The 15,735-nt window shown below is 47.5% G+C and overlaps 1 protein-coding gene across 1 annotated transcript; it reads left to right on the top strand.

Moving 5' to 3' along the window:
• The first annotated feature begins 402 nt into the window (after positions 1 to 402).
• On the top strand, positions 403 to 13,996 carry CTSW (cathepsin W). The gene is made up of 11 exons (XM_063316908.1): positions 403 to 675; positions 1,378 to 1,444; positions 3,127 to 3,240; positions 5,734 to 5,876; positions 6,854 to 6,950; positions 7,174 to 7,254; positions 8,401 to 8,520; positions 9,582 to 9,646; positions 10,617 to 10,707; positions 11,789 to 11,865; positions 13,636 to 13,996. Exons 1-11 carry the CDS (start codon positions 580 to 582, stop codon positions 13,744 to 13,746), a joined length of 1,062 nt encoding a protein of 353 aa, XP_063172978.1. The 5' UTR covers positions 403 to 579; the 3' UTR covers positions 13,747 to 13,996.
• The last annotated feature ends 1,739 nt before the right edge of the window (positions 13,997 to 15,735 follow it).

The raw sequence follows: 15,735 nt of genomic DNA, 5'->3' as shown, positions 1-15,735 counted from the left end.
GAACACAGCTGGGTGGTTAGTTTGTAGTGCCCCGAAGCCTGTGACTGTTTCTTATTTTACTTTTAAAAAGAGAGAGGTTACATTTCTTATTAAGCCTGAATGTGGTTGGTGTATTGTGCAATACACAAACATGTGCAAAACACAAACATGTATTGTATATTGTGCTCACCATAATGGTTTTGGGATCGGCGGCTTGAGCAAACACAGCCTACCGGTCTACCCTAGAAAGCCTGATGCAGCAAGCCATGGTTTTGATGCAGTGTGTGAGTCAGAAGTGGACAGAGACCGGCTTGGAAGGCCGTAAAGGCGGAGGAGGGCTCAACAAAGCAGCTCTCTGCTCATGCTCCGATTTCTTCAGCAAAGGTTCTGAGAACTTTAAAAAAAAGAAGAGGAAGAAAGCAGGTTGCGGGCTTTTGAATCATCTTGAGAGCAAGGACCAAACTCACACTTCGTCTTCCTGTCACTGTGGTTTCCCCTTTTACTGCAGCCCTCTCCCCACCTCCCCCCAAATAGCGTCTTTCTTTCCAGCCTTTGTCAGTACTTTCACTCCCAACCCAACTGCAACAAGGCGTACCCGCAATGTGGCTGGCCAACTTCGCTGCTTGCCTGATGCTATGGGGGACATGGAGCTCTGCCTTTCTGGCCAATTCTACCCTCCCTCCAGATCTCGGCACGGTGAGGAGACCCCGTAGGGGAAGGGGGGGTCAAAAGAATCAAGTAAAATTGCTTTAAGTTCCATTTCCCCCCCCCCCTCTGCTAACCCTTGCAACTTGGCTTTTAATAACTGCCCTAGGCAATTGCGCTCAGCAGAAAATCTCTATTTGATCGAGAGATGTGTTTGGCAGCTTCTTGGTCAAGTTGTGTAATCATCTCCCCAACTTCCCATCTTTCTGGGGATTCTCCAAAGAGACCAGCCAGAGGAATTTGGTTTTTTCAGAATGCAAAATGCAGGCTGCTAAAAAGCCCGCAGAACGATGGAAAGATCCATCCCAAGTCTGCCTCCAGCGATCAAGTCAGCTCCGGGAACACCTTCAAGAGAAATCTAAAAGAAATTCTCGAGCACCCTGAGAATAAAGTAGAAAAACAGAAGCCTCTTTTGCCAAGGAAGGAAATGTTGGAGAACTAGCAAGGCAGGTTTTGGCACGGTGGTAGGACATTCAATAGATGCTGCCCTGTTGCATTTGACACCTCTGTCACCCTCCTCCCCAATTTTTGCTTTTTCCTAATTTCTTCATAAAAATAAGAGAGAGTAACAAGGCTAATGTGGAGATACCAGCCATGGGCACCGTTACATTTATAGGGGGAAAAAAATCAGGGTTCCCACAATGCTTTTATTCTGAAGTGGGGTAACTCCTTATCTTTTTTCTTTTGACCCAGATCCAGTTGACTCAGATGTTCCAGGATTTTATGGTTAAGTTCAACAAAACCTACCACAGCCAAGAAGGTAAGGGATATGTCAATCTCTGTTTCTCTCCCCATACCCTGAATCATAAACCCTGAATCATAGTCATAAACCCCATTAATGTTGCCAGTTTCTGGGCAGGATCTGTTTAACTTTTATATATTTTAACTTTTACATTTTATATTTTAAATTCTATGTTTTACAGTATGCCTTATTTTAATGGTGACGCTTCTGACATGAATAAATAATAAATAAATCCCATCCAACAAAACGGGATTTGGCTAAATCACAGAAGAGGCAGAACCCAACTGAGTTTTAGCATGTGGGAATGCAGTTGCCAGGACTTGAATAAGGCGGGTGCCCACTAGCTCTATTAGATTTTGACTGTATTAATTTTCATCTGTCCAGCTGCAGATTAGAAGCATTCCAGCCCATTCCCGGAGCTGAAATAAAATTAGCTTGGCTCCTGGGGTCTCAATGAACGGGGAGATGGAAAGTTTTGGGCCACCATAACAACTGCCGCGTTCTAGGATGGTTTCTTGACTTCCCAATCTGGCCTCAACCCCTGAGATTTCCTGTGGTGGCCTTCCATCCAGGTCTTAACCAGGATTTCCTTTGCTCGGTTTTGTCAAAATCAGCCAAATTTGGGGACAGTGATGCTAACGCAACAGTGTGCCATGGACAGATTAGATTGATCTTCACTGATTTCTGATGCTGGTAGTTGAGCAGGACCCCAACTGATGCCTGCAGGCTCCAGGGGTGGATTCATTGATGATCCAATTTAGAAGCTTAATTCTAGATTGAGCATCTCTCCCTGAGCTGAGCAGGTCCGTGTTCAGCTGATGAATTACTGATGCAAAATGTCAGCACTGAGCTCTGGTGAAGACATGGGGGGGTGGGGGGGTGGACAGGAAAAAGTCAGAGAACTACCTGTGAGCCAGTTAGCCACATGCAAGGCAGCACCAGTTGGCTGGGCTTTATCCAACTAAATGGATTAAGGCAGTGTTTCTCAGCCTCAGCAACTTTAAGATGTATGGACTTCAACTCCCAGCCTCCTGTGCTGGCTGGGGAATTCTGGGAGTTGAAGCCCATATGACTTAAAAGTTGCTGTGGTTGAGAAACACTGGATTAAGGGCTTTGATACAGCTGCGGACAAAGTTTCGACTTGCGAGGGGAACGTTTTATTTTAGTTAGACTTATACGCTGCACCCATCCGATCCTGCTGCAAGATTTTCATCTGGTCAGCTATATAGATCCTAACTTTTCTCCAGGAGGTGACAGTGGTATACAAAGCAAACGCTGTTTCTTCCCTTTTCACCCCCTTGAGATGGGGTGAAATCCCCTCCTGAAATCACATGGAGAAGCCCAGCAGCTGTTATGAATGGCATCCATCCTACTATATTAGCCCGTCAAGAACCACCCCCTTCATGTTTGATTGTGCAGGGAGAGGGACTCACGAGTCACTTGCACATGTGAATCTGGACTCAAAAAAAGGTTGGGGTGTTGGGGGGGAAAGGCCCAGGATGCCGAAAATCAATAGAAGAATCTGTCCTACCTTGATATGTAGCACCCTGAGGTGTCTATCACTATCCCATAAAAATATCAAAACTCACCTCCCCACGAAGGAGGAAAACACACAGCACGGGGTCCAAAATCTGCTAAGTGCCCACATTTGTGCCTAAACGGGGTCTTCTTCCCCCTGCCCCTTTGCTTTCTTGCCCCAGAGATGCTCCACCGCTTCAAGGTCTTTGTACAAAACTTGGAGACAAGCCAGGCCCTGCAGGACACTGAGTTGGGGACAGCACAGTACGGGATCACCCTTTTCAGTGACTTGACAGGTAACGTGGAAGGGAAATGAAAAGTTTGATTGATGGGGGGATTAAAAGGCAGCCAAGCATGTCCAGAAGCTGCCTTCACACTACATCTTTATCCTGGTTCCTGAATTAACCTGCTTTCTGGAATCCTACCATCTATTCAGTGCTGAACTGGCCAAAAGAAATGGGGTTACACCAGAAACGTTGGCCTCTTCCTCGCTTCTATGTCTCCTATGCTGACATTAAGCGGGAGACAAAGCCAGCTTCAGAAATCACCGTCCGGATTTCAGCCAGTTCTTCAGCTTTTGGCAGGGATGCAGGCCAGGGGTTCAGCCTGGACGATGTTTATGATCCATCTCCTTCATTTCTGGGGGCAGATTTTTAAGTGTGTGTGGGATCCATTGATGGACTGTTTTTAAGAGACTTCCCCGTTGTATGAGTCTTGGTCCCCTTTCAACTCAACACCTTCCTGTCGGGCATTTTTACCATTCCTCTGGTCCTCTGGCGTACAAGTGAAATCCGGTAGGAGGCTCTGTCAATTTCAGCTGGTTAAAAGTGGGGGAATAGGCCTAACGTTCTACGGCTGGGTTGGTGAACCCATGTGAAAACCAGCAGCTCAGAAAAACAGTCTTTCACAAGACAAGTGGAAGCCCAAGCCACAAAGATTTATCCGTCTACTTTGGAGGGCAGCTGGACAGCCCAGGAGGAAATGGCCCTGGAGGGCATTGCCCAGGAAGCAGAGCGGAGGGGCATTCCCACCAAAGCACCCAGTAGCCCATTTCAGCAAAGCTATTTGCTACAGTGAAATGAAAGTGGGCTAAGTGGGCTAAGCTGGAATAAAGTTTGTGGTTGGGTGTGTTGTGCAAAGTTGCCCTTATCTTAGCAACTTGCATGAAGTAGCCGGGGAGAGTCGGCCACACAACAGTTCCTTTGTTCGGGCGTTGCAAGCTAGGTGGGCCTAATGAGTGTGTTTTATTAACTCTGGTGGAGGGCTGAGCTTGGTGTGCCAATTTGGCCAGTTCCAAACTCAACAGAATACCGAGCAAAGGGTAAAAGAAGACTTTGCTCACTGCTTTGGGGAATTTTGTGTTCGTCTCAGGAGGCTAGCGAGCAAGATCAAGACATCTTGCTGCTTGAGATTTTTTTTTTCTGTCTCTTCCCCCACTCCTTTTTGTCAAGGTACATAACCCTCCAAGGCCAGCCAAACTATTTTGGCAGCAGAGGCTAAAAATTCCGCACGGACATCTCCCTTTGGCAAAGCAAAAATAGAAATCTAATAAAAATAAACCAGCAGTTTGCTGCCCCACGCCCACAGTGGGTCGGCCCTCCCTCATCCTGCCTAAGCATTTGAACAGTCCTGCTGCTACTGCTGACGGGCAGGTAGACAGACGGTCAACTGGGAAAGCCTTCAGCATATACATGAAAAGAGCTGGGCTGGACTGGACTGCAGGAAGATTGCAGAAGGGGTGGAGGTTTTCCAAAATGCAATCCTTCCATTCCTAAGCATTTGATAGAAGTTTTTCAAATTCTTTACTTGTCTATTAATTCCTTGGGGGTGGGAGGGAAAAAAGATGGGAATATCCCCCGTCTTCCCATTGTTTTCCCCTCCATGCACTGCCCTTCCTCTTGTCAATTTCACATCTTTTGCCCCATAGGGAATCAAACTCTACTTAATTTCATTCATTCACATACAATTTGATGCAGGGATTAAGATCCTGGATTAGAAAGCCAGGAGACCTGGAGTTCTAGGCCTCCCTAAGGCGTGGAAGCTAGTTGGTGGCTTTGGGCCAGTCCCTCCCTCTCGGACCAGCCTACTTCGCAGGGTGGTTGTTGTGGGGAAAACGGGCGGCAGCATTCTGTACGCTGCCTTGAGTTGTACCAAATAAAGGCGGGATATGAATCTAATAATACATAAACCATGATCCTCGCTCGCTTCACTCACCCGAGATCCATGCAGATGGTAGATAAGGATGATGGGACTGGACATGGTACAGCTCAGCATTCTCTCTTCAACAGTAAAATGTGTCCCCTGCCCATTGCCTTTAAGCATACTTACTAGTGTTTCTCAACCTCAGCAACTTTAAGATGTGTGGACTTCAATATGGCTGGCTGGGGAATTCTGGGAGTTGTAGTCCACCCGTCTTAAACTCACCAAGGTGGGGAAACACTGCTATAAAAGCTGCTGTTCCCCCAATGAAAACGGGCACTGAAAAAAGAGTTGGGGCTGAAACACCCCATAAAAATCCACTGTCCTCTCGGAAGATGTTTCATTCGGAGGCTCTGTGCGTTTTTTAAACCCAGCGCAGTACGTTGCTTCAGGCCTCAGTGCATTCGTTGAAGAGCCAGTGGATTAACGGAGTGCCTGAGTTCTCAGCCAGATGTGCTCTGCATCACGATACCCATCATGCTGGTTAGAGGGGACTGGAGTTGTGAGTTGAAGCCCCGGGTGGGGGCAGGTGAATATCAAATGCGTTCGCACAACGGAGACCCTGTTTTTCCTTTCCCTTCCCTACCCAGAAAGTGAGTTTGCCAAGGAGTTTGGCAACCCCGTTTTGCAGGCCCCACGGCTTGTGGCAACGCAGCCACACAGCAGCCCCTCCAAGGTGCCCAAATCCTGCGACTGGAGGAAAGCGGAGGCTGTCCTCACAGTGAAGTACCAGGTGAGTGCGGGAGGAGAGAGCTGTCAATGCGCCTTCCGCAACGCCTCGTCGTCAGACTCCCATTTCCATCCCGTCGGCCTTCATGGGATTTTGGCGGTGGTAGACTTGATCCATCCGCAGGACAAGTTTTAGGGAGAGGAGGGAAGGCCTGGGAGATCTTTCGGCGATGATGCCAAAGGGGAAGGTGGGTTCCTCCCACCTTGTGGCGTGAGATTGTCTTGAACCACCGGAAGAAGCCACGGAAGAACCAGAAACTGCTTTTTGCAATTCTGGCGCATCTTCCCAAGGCCTGGGTGCGGGAAGGCGGGGCAGGGACAAATTGGCTGGCATCACACGACAAGCCTGGCTCCTGGAGCTTGTAAGGGCTCCATTACTGGAGGCTTTCAAAGATCGGATGGTCAATGGTCGTGGATGGTCTGAGGATTCCTGCCCTGGGCAGGGGCTGGACTAGAAGACCTCTAAGGTCCCTTCCAACCCAATGATTCTATGACCTCGAAGGCCCCTTCCAACCTGAGGCTTCTGTGATCTTCTGGCTTGCTGAGACCAGCCTAGAAACGGATGAACCGAGGAACTCAATTACAGATGTGGTGCAATTGTAAACGTGCCCCTGGCACTTTGGTGAACTTGAGAAGGACTGCTGCATTGTAAATCAGGGCCCGCTTCCTCTTAGTCTGCCTTCTCCTTACAACAACAACCCTGTATGGTAGGCCAGGATGAAAGTTAGTGACTCCCTGGACTGGTTCACGCAGTTCTCTTGGCAACCGTAAGGAAGTGGTTTGCTGTTGTGGTTTGCTCCCTTCTGGGAGAAGATTTCCACACCGGCCCCCCTCTGAAGACTAGTCAGATATTTGCCAGAGGCCGCTGACGCCGAGTGTGGATTTTCCTGCACTGCCACGGCCCTAGGGTGCCAGGACCGTGGTCAGAAATCGGGCGGCCTGTCCGGACCCTGCTTTGATTTTTTCCTAACTCTTTCCTAGGGATACTGCAATTGCTGTTGGGCCTTCGCAGCCGTCTCCAATGTAGAGGCCCTGTGGAAGATTCACCGGAATTCCTGCCACAGCCTCTCGGTGCAAGGTATGGCAGATGTCGGAAAGTGGGGAGAAAGGTGGGGAGGGAGGGGTGGCTCCATCTGTGCTGAAGCTCCGTCTTCTGCAAGCTCAGGTCAGGCAGTGGGGGGAGGCTGGGGGCTGCAGGGGGCTGCAGGAAGTTGGAACTGGGGAGGCAAGTCCAGCAAGGCAAGTCTCCCATCCCCGGCCAGCTGTTCTCTCCCGCATCACCTTTTTTCCTTTCCCTCCAGAACTCATTGACTGCACGTATCCTTCCAGAGGCGGCTGCGAGGGTGGCTTTGTCTGGGATGCACTTTTGTACATCTTCAGCAGTATGTAGACGCCCCACAATGTCCAGTTTGTTGCATTCGCTTGTTGTAGCGGTTGCAGGTGTTCGCACAACCGCTCCCCTCCCCTCGTAGAACACCAGGCTCCGATTGCTCAGCCCGCACTGGGTCCTCACAACAACCCAGCTGGGTAGGCTTGGCCTGAGCAGGCGGGTGAGTCGAACCTGGAGCCGGAGATTCCCCAGGAAAGGCCCGGCTTGCTCGCCGTAGCGGCTGAAGGCTGGTTCCCCCGCAGCAGCAAGCTCAGTTTGGTTAGTGAATTCATCCTTTGGAGGAGTTCGCACCACAACCCGAATCGGAGGGGAATAGAACAAACTCAAGAAGTCAGAAAAAACACACAGGTAGTCTTCGCTTAACAACCACAGTTGGGACCAGAATTTCAGTTGCTAAGCAAGGCGGCCATTAAGCAAATCTGACCTGCTTTTATGACCTTTTTTGCAGCGGTCGTTAAGTGAATCACTGCGGGTGTTAAGTGAACCACAGGGTTGTTAAGCAAATCACACAGTTCCCCATTGATTTTGCTTGCCAGAAGCCTGTCAGGAAGGTCGAAAATGGCGATCACTTGACCCTGTTGCAATCTGGTTCAGGTCGTGGTTTGTTTAACCATGGTTTATTAAACCAGCCACTATCGGCTGGGTTTGCACAGTGGGCCGAACCAAATAAACCAGTTTTCAAGGCCCAGGGATCACTTAATAGGGAAGTTGGAGGGCCATTTTTTCTCAAGAATGCAATGTTGGAGCTCAGTTGTTCTCTTAGTTGATTTGCTTTCTCAGCTGGGAAGTCAGAAAGTGATTAAGACGAAGGCAAACGAACAACTTCTATTTGGCTCTCAAGAAGACAACACAGATCTGTCCGTGCAATCCCCAAGAATTGGGCTCAACTTTTATTTGAGAGTCGCTGGGAGTCAGGCAGCATATAAATTTAATAAATTATGATTAATTATTATTATTTATTGAAAAATAATCTGCATTGTCATTGTTAGAAACAGTTTCAAAGCAGGGCACTGTTATTTAAGTGCCGACGTTAGGAAAATTACAAAATAATAATGGTTATAAAACTTAAAAGAGATTTTTTAGAACAAAATCTATCTTGTGTCCCCTTTTCGTGAACCACCCTGCATTTCTTTTCCAGGTGGATTGTCAACAAGCACTCTCTACCCCTACGTCGAGAGAGACCAGGTCTGCCAAAAACACAGGGGTCGAAAGCTAACCAAGATTGACGGTTACAACTTACTTCCAAGGGATGAGAAATGTATGTGTTTAGCAAAGGGCTGGACTGAGATTTCTGAATTAGATGGATCTTGAGGCACCCGAAAGATTAGCAGGTTTACTAAAGATAAAAGAATCTAGGAACTTCTTGCAGATGGAAAAATTGGACCAGAACAAATGCATTTATCTGCAAGCAGCCACAAGACTCTCTTACTGGGTTCCCCAAACATGTTTAAACTCAGTTATGGAAATGCAAGGGGTGCGTTTATGTGATGTGCAAGCCAACAAGCCACATTATGGTTCAGACAATGTGCTCAACCATAAACTACATATTCTCATTTAGCACCTAGCCTTTTATGTCTGCAAATCCAGCCTGTTGGCTTAATTTGTTGTTCAGTGTATTGTGCAAATCCTGAATATGGGTTAATCCACCCACCGGGTCAAATGGGTTTGTGTGAGTGCCACCACTACAAGCTTCTCCTCCGGTAAATCAGTCAGTTTGTATTCTTAGGACCTCTAGTCAGTTCAGCTGTGGTTAAGAGTGGAGGTAAAGTGAAATATATATGTAGGAAACTGCAGGCCTTCTGTAGAATAAAGATGAAATGCTGGTCAGCTTAAAACGTCCATTTTCTTTGGCAGTGAAAAGGTGGCATGAGTGTTAAATCCATGGGGCTGAATTTATTTTAAAAAATTTAAAAAAAATAATTTTAAAATATTGGGCCTCTCTTCGCCTAGCCAAATCGTGGCAAAATTAGCAAACTTCTGGGTGACACAGTATTCTTGGTTGGAGACAGGAGATGCCTTCAGCATGGTACCTGTAGTCCTTGGTACGATGGAAGTGGGGAATGACATCTGTTTTCCCGCTCCTGCTCTCAAATGCGTGCAACCAAAGAACTCGGTGTGGCTCAGAAGCTTCCTTCTTGTCCTTTCAGACAAGAGCCAGAAAAGATGAGAAGGAAGCTTCTGAGTCACACCGAGTTCTTTGGTTGCACGCATTTGAGAGCAGGAGAGGGAAGCTCAAAATCCCAACTTGCTATTTCAGATCTTGCTTGCCTGGCCTTCAATGTTAACTTGTGATGCTTCCCCCCCCCCCCCCGCCCCCAGATATAGCTGAAATCGTTGCCTCCCAAGGGCCTGTAACAGCTCTCATGAACCAGAAAATCATTCAGGTGAGTGTCAGGTGAGATCACGGTGGGGAAGGGAAAAAGAAACCTCTTTTGTTAGCTATCATACTTTCCAACGTGTTGGCTGAGTGCTTTTGGGGCTGAATTTGCACAGCATCCTAAACCAGGCTAGTTTGAACTCAGGTGAGTTCTTGTGTGCTACGTGGCCTTAGCAATGTTGACCACCAGTGGTGTTGGGGAAATCCAGGTTTGAGGCTGTTCTCTGCCAAGGAAATTTACTGGGTGTCTTTGGGACCAGCCACCCTTTCTCTGCCCGGCATCCTTCGCAGGGCTGTTCTAGGGATAAAACGAAGGAGACCCCCTTGTGTCTTGGAGGACCGGTGGGAGATAACCTAAGAAATACTGCACCAATCTAAGGCAAAGGGTTAGTCTGTGGGTCACTGATATGAAAACCCAGAAAATGGGTCAGAATGATACAGGTAGTCCTCTCCTAATGACCACAATTGAGACTGGAATTTCAGTTGCTAAACAAAGTGGCCATTAAGCGAATCCAACCTGATTTTACGACCTTTTTTGTGGGATCATTATGCGAATCACTGTAGTAATTAAGCAAGCCACATGGTCGTTAAGCAAATCACACGGTTCCCCATTGATTTTGCTTGCCTGAAGCCACCCAGGAAGGTCAAAAATGGCGATCATATAACCATAGGGATGCTGGGACAGTCTAAATGCGAACCGGTTGCCAACTACCCAAATCACGATCACGTGACCACGGGGATGCTGCAACGGTCGTGTGAGCACCGGCTGTAAGTTGTTTTTTTAGCACCGTTGTAAGTCTGAACTGTCACTAAATGAATGGTCGTTAAGTGAGGACTACCTCTATGTGTGAATCTCACCATTGTAGCTGATTCCCGAAAGGATGATTAAGAGAAATGCTGACTGAGATGTCACCGTGATTTGAAGACCATCCCTTTGTTGCTAATAATGGCCTGTTCTGATTCTCTCTCTGAGGTAGAACTACCAGAAGGGTATCATTCAGAGGTCCAAGGAGGACTGTGACCCCGACAGGCTTGACCACGCGGTCCTTATTGTTGGCTTTGGTGAAGGTAAACAGACCAAGTTTCCCTATCTCTTGGGATCCACTGTATCCTTGCTGTTCCCCATTCAGCCCTGGGGGTCCCACAACAGCGGAGGGTTTTGAGATGGGATTTATGCCACACCAGCTTAAATGTCTGGGGCAGTTAAGGATTGCATTCAGCCAAGATTTTAACTTTGGTTAATCTTAACCAGAGTTAGTCTGTATGGGTGTGTGACAGAGAGAGCCTATGGGGTGCATCCCACTGACATGTTTAGTTGACGATGCAATGCCATGCACACAAAACCTGGATTCATCTGAACTAAGTTGGGTTGTGTGAAACTCCAGTACATTTTTGTTAACCAGACTTCCCTTGTTAACCCGGATTCAGTGTATTGTGCAAATCTAGCCAGGGTGAAACTTTTAATCAGGACGGCCCAAGTGTTGTAGCCTCTCAAATGACTGTTGCAAAAGAGGGGCTGTTTAAGTTGGCACTGCTTCGTACCCCAAAGCATCTAATGTCAGCTTGATTCATGCAGTGTGCTAAGCCATAAAGGGTTTTGGTGGTGTTTTTATTGTTGCTGCTGCTTCTGGCTTAATGTTGTGTGAATTTGTTACGTTTTCTACTCTGAACGCTTTACTGTTGTTAGCTGCCCTGAGGGTTGAAAGAAACGGAAAGGCAGGGTAGCAAATCAATACATCCGTTTAAAATTCATGTATTTCTGGCGGTGTTCGCACAACACCCTTCCCCATCTCGATGAAAGGCTCAGTGGCTTCATTTGCACAGCATGGAAAGTTTGGTTGGTTTTCAGCTTGTATGAACACAAGTCGAGTGGCGAGTTTAGGGTTTGACTTATTCAGCCCACCCAAAAGGGGTTAACTTGCTAATTAGGTTGAAGTTTTGTCGCTGTACAAATTCAGATCCTGAGCTTAGATTCTGGGAAAAGCTAACAAGCACGGAATGGGAAAATTGGGACGCTCAACTTTTAGCCCAGTTTAGCAATCACGGACCGTCAAGGACTTGGTGCCTTCTTGATATACGGAACAAGGAAATTATCATCCATGTTAATTAATTATAACCCGTGTGCTCTACTGTGTGCTTTTTGGTGCAGCCAAAAGTCGACGTGGCTCCTGGAGTGGACTGTACTGGATTATCCAGAACTCATGGGGAGACCACTGGGGAGAACAGGTGGGTTGAGTTCCAGTGATGAGCTGCGGGGAATGGAGGTGACTCACCCACGGGGCCACGTGCACCCACCCTCTTAAGCTTCTGTGGCCCCTAAAACCATATGGGGTGGCCTCGGAGCAATTTTCAGCAATGCAGCTTTGGATGTTCGGAACAGGTGACTTTGGCACCCTGATTCAGTAATGTTCCCCCCCACCCCCCAAACTGAGGGAGAGGCAAGGAAAGGGGAGTGGGAAAAAAGGTCCGGGTTGAGGACATTTAATCCACTTTTTAAAGGGATTCAACTGTTTGGAAAGGCTGTTGCCCAGAGCAGTGGGTTCTCGGTTGCCCCCGTGGGCACAGCCCGAGGAGGATTTTGACTAACGGCCAGGAAGAACTACAGGTAGTCCTTGCTTAACAATCACAACTGGGACCAGAATTTCGGTTGCTAAACAAAGCAGTCATTAGGTGAATCTGACCCAATTTTATGACCGTTTTTGTGGCAGTCATGACGCAAATCACACAGTTCCCCCATTGATTTTGCGTGCCAGAAGTCAGCCGGGAAGGTCAAAGATGGCACTCGCGTGATACTGCAGTGGTCATAAATGTGAACTGGTTGCCAAGGGCCCAAATCATGATCATGTGACTGTGGGGGACGCTGCAGCAGTCATAAACGTGAGGACCGGTCGCAAGTCGGTTTTTCAGCACCATCGTAAGTCTGAAGCATCACTAACGAATGGTCATTAAGCGAGGACTACCTGTAACTCATGGATGGTGTGAGCTGTTTCACGGCAGTGGTACTTAGCCTAACAGGAAGGTTTTAAGCAGGAGCTAAAAGGTGAGCTAGCTTTTAGGGGGAATGGGATCCCCTCCCATGACGGCGGGGGTGGTCTAGATCAGTACTGCTGAACCGTAGCAACTCCCAGTTGTGTGGACTTGGCTGAGGAATTCTGGGAGTTGAAGTCCACACACCTGAGAGTTGTGAAGGTTGAGAAACACTTGGTTTAGGAGATCATGTGGGCCCTACCTGACTTGGATAACTTGAGGAAAACCAGCTAGATAAACCAAGACTGAGTTCAGGGGCAGGGAAAGCACCACTCCATGGGATCTATCCCCACCACCTGGGAATTGGGGTTAAGTGTGTTATTGGAATGCTCCAGTTAGGTTGGTTAGATTGACACACAGGTAGTCCTCGACTTATGACCACAATGGGGACTGGAACGTCTGTTGCCAAGCAAGGCGGTTGTTAAGTGAGTCACATCCAATTTTATGATTTTTTTGCTGCATTCGTTAAGCAAATCTGGCTTCCCCCATTAACTTTGCCTGTGGGAAGCCGGCCGGGAAAGTTGCAAATGGCGATCACGTGACCCCGGAACGCTGCAACCGTCGTTAAGTGTAAGCTGGTTGCCAAGCGCCTGAATTTTGATCACGTGACTGCAGGGACACTGTGATGGTTGTAAGTGCGAGGACCAGTCACAAGTCACTTTTTCCAGCACTGTCGTAGCTTCGAACAGTCGCTAAACGAATGGTCATAAGTCGAGGACTACTTGTAAATACAGTAGCAACACAATGATTGGGACCCAAATAAAGGGATTGCACTAGAGGCCATCCGGTTGGTGGAATAATTAGGCATTGCCCTCCTTGCAAATAATGAAGTAATCCATTGATTGCAACCTGTGGATCTTCACGGAGTTCGGGATGCTTCACAACCTGGAAAAATGTACCGACTGGGAAGAAAGATCAGTACTGCCAAGGCATATCTGTTCTTTGAACGCAGACTCTATTTTCTCCCAGGGTTATTTCCGGCTGCACCGTGGTTCCAACGCTTGTGGGATTAGCAAGTTTGCAACGACAGCGGTCCTCAAGAATTTGGGAAGACAGACGCCGGTTGCTTGTCCTCCATGATGGTGCGCGTGCATCTGTGTGTGGCCTTGGAGCACGGAGTCTTATTCCTCTTCAAGCCTTCCCAATCTAGAGCCCTCCAGATGTTGTTGGCCTACAGTCACTAATGGCTTCTTCCTCAGAGTTAATTAGTTTCTTTAAAATGCAAGGTTTCTTGATTTTCCCCAGCTGTCTCTTAATTTTGAAAGCAACTGTTTGATAGTGGCTAACCCCCCTGCCTCCCCATTTTAGAATTGCCAAGTCAACATTTGGGAATATTGACCAAACCCCAGCTTTGTGCAAAATCTTTGTGTAATGGCAATGGAGCCTGGCTATTTTCTGTGCACCATGGAGGAAAGGAATATTTCAAGGATAGGCAGATGGATACGGAGTAGAATCCCTGGGCTGAATTTGTTATATCGAAATGAAGAAGGCAGCTTGTTAAAATACATGGACAGGTGCTAGTGATTTTTGTACAAAATTACTAAAAAGGAATCTAATCAAAACAGCCACATTTCTTTCGATTCTGGAATCAAGATCATCTCTCACTGTGTATGAACCACACAAAAAAAACCCACTTGTTTGTTTCTTCGTCTTCACTCCACCCCTTTCGGGTGTGAGAGAAATAATTTTGTGTTCTTGGTTTTGCCCTGCTGCCCATGCATTTTCTATTCCGATTAGACTTGTGTTGATGTTTTTTCACACCTCAAAAGTCACAAGGTGTTTCAGGGCTTAGTGTTTTTAATGTTTTGCTTTGTTCTTAGTTTCCTTTCGTTTCCACTGTGCGCCCCAACTCAGTGCGGTTGGTTGATCTAACACTGCCTCTCCCCCCCGGTCTTTACATGTCACAGTTGGGGGGGTGGAAGCAGTAAAAAATTTGTTCAGACAGAATATGCCCAAGTCTGAGGCAGCTGGGCCTAACAGGAAGAAGCTATATTCTCAAGGCACGCCAACGGGTTATTTTTGCACCTACATTAACTAGAAACGAAAAGCTACTGAGAGGCTCAACACGCCTCACCAGAGCAGTGTGAAAAGCAGTGGCTGCATTCCCACAACTTGCTCAGCTTGGTTATTGTGGCTTAGTGTACTGCATGAACCCAGCTGCATAAAGGTTGGGTTAGGACAGAAGCTAAGCGTGTTGTGCACGCCCTGTGCTCTGCTTAGGAGCTGCAGGGGGCACAGCTGGCAGCACTGTGATTTCCTTGGACTGGGTGGAAGTCCAGTTCCCTTCCCCGTTCCCTTTTTTTACTTTGGAGAGTTTTAAAGAGCAAAAAGCTTTAAGGAGCAAAAAGCAGAAATCTTGAGCCTTGCAGCGTGTTTTTGGTGCCTTTGTTTCAGGTTTTGTGAAGCTGTAATTTTTCATTGCAGCCCTTAAAGCAGTGTTTCTCAAACTTGGCAACTTTAAGAGGGGTGAACTTCAACTCCCAGAATTCCCCAGCCAGCTGGGGAATTCTGGGAGTTGAAGTTCACCCCTCTTAAAGTTGCCAAGTTTGAGAAACACTGCCAAAAACAGGTCTGAAAATCCAACTCCATTTCATTGGGGAGGGCCCAGGCAGGTCGCCCATCTTTGTCCATCTAATCTTGAACACCTTTCCAATCTGACAACAAAGCCACTTTTAAAGCAGCAAATCTTGGATTGTTCTTGGGGCCCTGGTCCCAAAGCTGACCTTTGGGATCAGCTTTAACGGGGGTGAAAATGGGGGAGGGAGGGAGGCCGGATAAACACCCAGAGAGTGCGAGAAAAGCAGACGCTTCTTGAGAAGAGAAATTAAGCCTCTTCTCATAAACCAGGCTTTTACTGTTAGGAAGAATATTACTGTTAGCTTCGTGTTCACACCTCAGCGCTCAAAGAGTATAAATAAAAAAACCCACAAAGATGGAGAGAACCCGCCATGAGTTTGACGCATGCCGTTTCTCCTTGTGGCAAAAAAAGAAGCCACTCTAAAAAATAGGAAGCGGGGGGAAAAAAAGCTTTAAGCGCAGATGGCAGAAATGGCCACCTTGCTAGAGCAC

The sequence above is a fragment of the Candoia aspera genome, chromosome 17 (assembly GCF_035149785.1).
Source record: "Candoia aspera isolate rCanAsp1 chromosome 17, rCanAsp1.hap2, whole genome shotgun sequence".
NCBI lineage: Eukaryota > Metazoa > Chordata > Lepidosauria > Squamata > Boidae > Candoia > Candoia aspera.
The sequence above is the reverse complement of the archived record's forward strand: the minus strand, read 5'-3'. Positions and strand labels throughout refer to the sequence as shown.

Coding starts and splice junctions, on each gene's coding strand:
- CTSW (XM_063316908.1), top strand. CDS start 580: ATGTGGCTGGCCAACTTCGCTGCTTGCCTGATGCTATGGGGGACATGG. Junction 10,708..11,788: donor TATTGTTGGCTTTGGTGAAG/GTAAACAGACCA, acceptor TTTTTGGTGCAG/CCAAAAGTCGACGTGGCTCC. Junction 11,866..13,635: donor GAGACCACTGGGGAGAACAG/GTGGGTTGAGTT, acceptor ATTTTCTCCCAG/GGTTATTTCCGGCTGCACCG.